At 38.8% G+C, this 6,945-nt stretch overlaps 1 protein-coding gene across 1 annotated transcript; it reads right to left on the reverse strand.

The window, feature by feature from the left end:
* Positions 1-146: 146 nt before the first annotated feature.
* On the reverse strand, positions 147-5,444 carry CCNJ (cyclin J; the record flags this gene model as incomplete). Its single annotated transcript, XM_009699944.1, has 4 exons — positions 147-543; positions 2,259-2,418; positions 2,510-2,809; positions 5,234-5,444. Coding segments are annotated over 4 exons (1,068 nt in total), but the record flags the coding sequence as incomplete, so codon positions are not given.
* Between the last annotated feature and the right edge of the window lie 1,501 nt (positions 5,445-6,945).

Here is a 6,945-nt window from a genome sequence, read left to right on the forward strand (position 1 = left end):
CCAGTTGCTGTTTTCTGGAAATATTTTTTTTTTTTAATGAAATTTGTTGCCCTCAAACTTATTTGAGGTTTAACAAAAAACAAAACAATTCCCCTCAACACAACTTCCCACCCCAAACAAACAAGCACAAAAACATTTTGTACTTATCACCTCTCAAAGCAGGGAGTAATACAGGAATATCGTCCATTCACTTGATAACTCCGGTTGTAGGAGACACATGGCTTCACTTCTAGTGGAACAGCTAGTGACATTGCAGCACCAGTTTGTACATGGCCTCGAGCCTGAACACTAGACTGTAAAGCAGCAGGGCAAGTCTGAAGTGGATAAGATGCTGTATGATTAGATGATAAACAGTTTTGCTGCTGTGATGTCTGATGGTGATACTGTAATGAAGACTGATGAGCTTGGAGATACTGTGGTATATGCTGTTGAGCATTAGCCTGCTGGGGAGTTGGAGCTGGGGTCTGAAATACAGTATGTTGGGCAGACTGAGCATGTTGTCCTTTTTGCTTGTTTGCCTCCTTCACATCATTATCATGCGCACTAAAACAAGTTGAGAAGACAGAATACATGAAAATAGATATTAAAATAATTTGATTCGTTTGGGTTAACTTTTAAAAGCACTCTAAAAAATGGTGCTATTATCTGAAAGTTTCTAAAGCTTTTTTTTTTTTTAAAAAATAATTTTAGCCTACCCTTTAAAATTGTCTAAGGTTTTAAAATTTGCTTCTTTAGGATACAGTTTCTTTTCAGCATTTCACTTCATTGCATAGCAATACAAAATGCAGATAAAAGCCAAGCGCAATACAAATAATACAGCAGTATCTAAAATTACCAGCGCAATAAAGTCCGCTAGTGTACTACAATAAAGTGCCGGATTACCAGACCCTGAAATTAAAACTTACTTGCTACTTTTACCTCATTTAAATTGATAACAGAGTATAGGGTTTTTCAATATATGATATCAGAGGGCTTTTAAAGATCTACACTACAGTACTTAAAGATCATTATATATATATATATATATCTATCTAGATATAGATATTGGATCCTGTTCTGGGGAAGGGAAACATTTATTTTTTTCTTCCTCTTACCTTTTTTTCTAGTCCACCCAGTACTTAAGTTAGACAGTTTAGCTCATCTGAATTCCGTTTGATTTACAACTGTCTGAAATATATTTAGACATTCTCTTTTCTCTTGCTCTTATGCTGACGTTAAGCAGGTGCCAGCTACACACTTCAGTCAGGCCTAAAATCATAAGTTTTTTGGTTCTGCCTATACCGGGCAGATCTCTGGAAGACAGTTGGGGTTCAACCCCTCACCAGTTTTCCTAAAAGATTGCTAACTTTTTTTTGTGCACTGCAAAGATGACTGAAAGGCTTCGCTACCTGCCCCCCTGAAGTGTTCCAGAGCAATACTGAGAATGCTTCTGCAACAGCACTTGCATGCTTTAGATACTATTCCTTTCATCACACACATTAGTGAAGCCAAAAGAACTCATCAGGAGTGATAATGTCACACTTATATGGAAGATGTGATTCTTCCAGATGCAGCTGTTCCTGTGCTTCTATGGAACACAACTGTGTTTAGATCTGGGAAAGAGCAAACTTCTGTAGGAGGAAAGCAGTTATGGTGGGCATAGGTTTTGATCGTAGGCTTTAGAATAAAACAACTGATTGTGCAACATCCCTTCCCCAGTAAGGTTCACTTGGCATTTGTTGGCATTTTTATCTCACAGCAGCTGTATCTCTCCACTGTAGTGGAAAAAACGAATACAGCAAAAATAGGTAAAACCTCCTGGTCATTTCCTCCCCCCAAAGTTGGCCATTCAAACAGTCTCCATGTTTGATCCATAATCTGTTTGGAGCATCCCTTGAACTTCCAAGCCATAGTCTTCAGAGTAAGTAGGAGCTCCTACCTCTTCAGTACTCTTCACTATCTCTTTTTGTTCTCTGAGCAGACTACAGAGATTGGGAATAAGGAATTTTAACAGATTCTCAAAGGATGCCAAAAGATGCTCAGTGGAAATGCAAGGCTGAGGTGTGTTTGTTGAAAGAACAGGAAAGAGATTAGATCTGATAAGGTTTTCTTTTTTCAAAAGAACTAAACAGTTATTACCTAACAATATTACCTAATACCTAAGTATTTTTAGAATAGAAAAACTGAAATTCAAAAAGAAATTTACTTTCAGTGCCAACAGCAATTAAGCATACCAACAGAATCAGAAATGGGCTTAAAAAAAGCTGCTGTTAACTTACATTAATAGTCGCTCAATACATGGCACTAGGAAATCCCAGGAGTATGCAGTAAGATGATGCAGTCGGGTAGGCCATGTTGGTGAGAGACGCAAGATAATCCTTGAAGAAGCTACACAGGCAGTAGCAACTAAAGAAGGGGCATAATTTAAAAATGCATGGTCTAGAAAGAAGGAATAAGAAAAAGATTCATTTAAGGTGGACATTGTCTGTCAAGACAACAAAGGACTCATTACCTCAAATATGTAACTCACCTTGCAGTGATACTTCCAGAAAGTAATCAGCATATTTTGCCATATATAACTTAGTCTTCTCTAAGCAAACCATTGGCCAGCCATCATGAAGATCAGTCTCATGAACAGCAATAGAAAGATAATAGTCGATGAAATGAGCAGCAGTTGGGAGGCACAAATTCCACTGAAATGTTTCTAGTAACAACAACTCCATATGAAGCAAATTCTGTTTTGTTAGTACCAAATTCATGTTAGTCATACAACCCAAGCTGTTCAACTGTTCAAGTTTGGGAACACTGTCTTCTTTTTCTTCAAATTTACCTTCAGGTGAACAGAAATAGGAAGGGGAAAAAAAAAAAGGTTCAGCACAAGCGAACTATAAAACAGATTGTATCTAATGTCTGTGTTGGTCATATTTCAATTCTACTATGTCAAACAAGCTTGAGACTTTCCTGCAGATGCAAAGCTCAAATGGAAGATGTCATCAGAGACAAAAAGGGATATGTACTATAAAGACATTATTTCAGCAGATAATGTCAAACACTGTGTAGGGTATTGTGCAGTGGCATGTTTCCTGTTGGTTTTCCCGCCCCGGCACACAGAAGCCTGTTGCCCAGAGCAGAAGTAAGCTGCATTAGGACATCACTTGGCACAGCATACGCAAGTTTTTGTCACCAAATTATTGTACGTGTCCCCATCATCAATAAAATACCACTGTGATGTGACTTGGCATACACACCACCACAGCATTTGGCTTTAATCACCCTTCCTCCCCCCACATACCCTTTTTGTTTCCAAAACTCATTAGCGTATAGCTACAGTTCTAGCCAACATGGCTGCTTTTAATGCTTGTTACAGTAGGTACGGTTTTAGATTTGATAACTAGTAAGCTGCTCCAGCCGTTCAAACAATGGATTTCAGCAGTGTGCATCTGAAAACCCACAGTGCCATATATACTGTTTCAACTTTAACACTGCTAGCAGCTTCAGCTTTCCTTGGACTTTAACTTTTCAGGCCTTTTTTTTTTAGCCTGAAGAAAAATTGTGTATATAGAAAACCCATTAATAAGAAAAACAAGGGTCACATTTCCATACAGTTTGCCATATGGTTGTGCTATTTCAATTTCATTGCAAATTCTTTCCATCTTACACTCTCCATTCAGTACCACACGGTATGTTGTAAATGCACATTTTTAGAGTTTTGCAGCACTGAACATACTGAACATTTGCTTTTTTCCAACAGTGGAGGTACTTATACAAGACTTAATCCAACACCAGTCCCAGTCTGTTAGTTTTTGTTTCCCATACTCTAGTAATTACAGAAATAAAAGCTTCAGGAGTCACATAATAATTTCTCTTATTACTTCTATAACCTTATCAGATATGTCACAATGTGATTTGTCCAACTTATTGGACTGCTGATTAAACTGCTTGTTTAAGCCACACAGGGTAAAAGTTTAAAATAGCATTCTGGTTTGTACTTCCTGAACCAATTTGTACACTGCTCCTCAGAAGACTGAGTACTCCAGGCTTTCGGAGCTCTACTTGCAGCTTGTCATGAAAGATGGCAGAGGTGATTTAAAAAAAAATTAAAAATCTTCAGAACATGAATTTCATTTGAAAATCTGGCATTAGTTCAAAGCCAATCCTTTTTCTTAAATGGATTATACTTGTTTTTGAGGCAAGGTTTTCATACTCGGCACCTCATCCTTTGCCAAGAGGATTGCTGGCTGGTGGCATCCAAAGTTTACCTTCTAAAGAATCTGAAATAACCCTTTTCTTGTTTAACTGTTCTGCTGAATAGCTGTATTGGTCGAGACAGGGGATGCAATGAAAGGAAGCAGTATACCAAAAATAGCCAACACCTCAGCACTCTGGTTGTCTAGCGAAGAAGGCCTCGAGCTACAATGATATATCTTATCTGAGAAAATGAAAATAGATTCAGAAAAACAGATCAGCAGAAACTGAACCAACAGTTAGTTCTGCTGCCAGGACCTGCTTCTCTGAATCTATTGGTTTAAGAACAAATGCCAGCAGGTATCTCAGCAAACTACATCCATATTTCTTTGGGGACATCTAAAAGGGGTCCACAAAAGTCAAAAGATGGATACACACCACAAGAATCTAGCTGAGGTCAACATAAGCAGCACTGTTCATAATAACTGTTTGTAATTAATTCTGTCTTCAGAGTACTGTGTGTTCACCAATGCATTTCACCAGTATTACATTTTGTACGTGACAATACAGGATTTATGTTAGCCTTAGCTTGCTTAAAGAACATTGCAGTTTATGAAATCTGAAGTATTCCAGAACCACACAGCACCATCGGCAGGGTGCAGTGCAGGCTGCATATGGTCTATTTAATTTCTTCCTTTATCACAGGTATACAAATTCCTCCTTTCCAGCACTGGATCTACCTATTTTGAAATGTCCTCAAAAAGACAGTCTTTCTATGCCTACAATACAGCTCTGAAAGTTCACCTTAGAATAATTTGTTTCCAAGCATAAACATTAGTTTTTAATCGCAGTTTGTTTTTTCTCTCCTCAGTTACAGCAGGTGCCAACAAAAGTCAAAACAAGAGTCTAAAGAAAGGCTCTACCAATTGGGCCAAACTGATATACACTAATCTGCTTGTCTTTTATAACCGCTGTGTTTCCCCCATCTGCTGTATCCCTTCAAGACATGCCTTGTATTTGGCAGTAGAACCTGTATTGCTCTAGTTGAAGTTTGGTGCTACATACTTACTTGCTAAAAGTAAACAGGAAAGAGCAACCACATGCAGCTGCTGTATAGATATGTCATAACGATCCATAAAGAGGTCCAACAGGTACACAGCTAGATGTCGTGCAGCAGGACAGAGTCTGAACCGATTGCTCACAATGGCAATCAGATCTGCAAAGTATCTTCTCAGATGTAACTGGGGAGATTGGCCTTTGTAGGAGGGCAGCTTCAGCTCCTAGATGGACAGCAGCGCGTAATTTTGTTAAAACCATCATTCAGTTTAAGTTGGTATCAGATTAATATAGGTGATATTCTCAAATTTATCATGGAATTTTCAAAGGATTTCTCCCCTCTTCCTTCTGTTCCCATTGCTTCAGCATCCCTTTTCACGGAACAAAATCTATTTGTTGTTACAGAAGAACTAAGAAATAATTTGGTTCTGCACAACATTGGTATAATAATTTAAAGTTTAACATCTTTCAATTGGGCAATCGGCTAGAGTGACCCTACCTTTCACTATTTCATTTTGTATTACCTCTACTGCAAAGGCTGTACCTCCCAGCAGGGAAACAGCAAGGGTATGTGAGGAGTACTTGGCTGCTTCAATGCAAAGTCCAATAGCTTAACTCAACCCCCTTCTGCTACAGCTCAATCTGAGCAATCAGACTTTGCACTGAAGTGTTTGTATATTCCAATGCTGCCAGATCTCCTGCAGGTGCTTCCAGAAGGCCACTAACAGCTAGCTGAAGGTGGCAGCCTTAGGAAGAGGAATGGGATGTGCACGTGCCAGTATTTGCTGCATGCATACGTTTAAACCCTGACTTAATCTGATCTGATTGATGTTGCACTGACACTGAGTACAGTGTGCTCTCAGGCATTTAGTTAAGCGTACATAAACCTCACACAGTCTCAGATTTGGGGAGAACCCCACAAAACAAAAGCCCTACCAACACCACAGATGAGAAAAATCTGTGGCACGATCTATTCTGAATACAAAATTTGGACTGGTAGAAGAAATGTTCCCCAGGCTCCTGCCTAGTAGCTAGTATCTTCTCTTGTGTACAGCAGAACAGCAGTGCTGTCTTCTGTTATCATGAATAAATTTATGAGTTGGATTGTGCAGCCTACCTCCTGTGTGTAAGTAGGACTTTGAGTACAATTAAATTTCCACCCGGACAGTCTGATGACATCAAGTTGAAATGGAGTCACCCAAAATCATCAAAGTTTTAAGGTCAATTCAAAGTTCTGAAACATGCTATTGAAGCGGGAAAAAAAGCACCAAACAAACCAACAACCCCCCCACTCATACCTACCAAGCTTTAGAATTCACCTTTCATAACACTAACAAAGTTTTAGTAATGGTAACTTTGGTAGCAAATAAATTACCCTGTCCTTCTCTGTGTTCCCCCCAACCCGTGTAAAAAAAAAAAAAAAAAAAAGTTGCTTTAGCAGTCACACCTTCAAGAAAGATAATCCACTCATCAAGTACTATCAGGCAGCAAAAGCACATTTTTAGTAGGTTCAGTCACTGTAAACTGATTTTCAGCTCTGGGCATAAGATGTGCTTTATTATGAAAATAGCCCTGAAGAGCAACTTTGAGTCAGCTGAGGCAACTTCAAAGCAGTATTGCCTAAATCCTCTACTATTCTTACTGCACCTAGTGTTTGTTTGGTGTTTGTTTGTTTGTTTTTGTTACAATAGCATCACAATGCTTTCTGCAGAGATTAAACTTGGA

The sequence above is a fragment of the Cariama cristata genome, unplaced genomic scaffold (assembly GCF_000690535.1).
Source record: "Cariama cristata isolate BGI_N322 unplaced genomic scaffold, ASM69053v1 scaffold11285, whole genome shotgun sequence".
Lineage (NCBI taxonomy): Eukaryota > Metazoa > Chordata > Aves > Cariamiformes > Cariamidae > Cariama > Cariama cristata.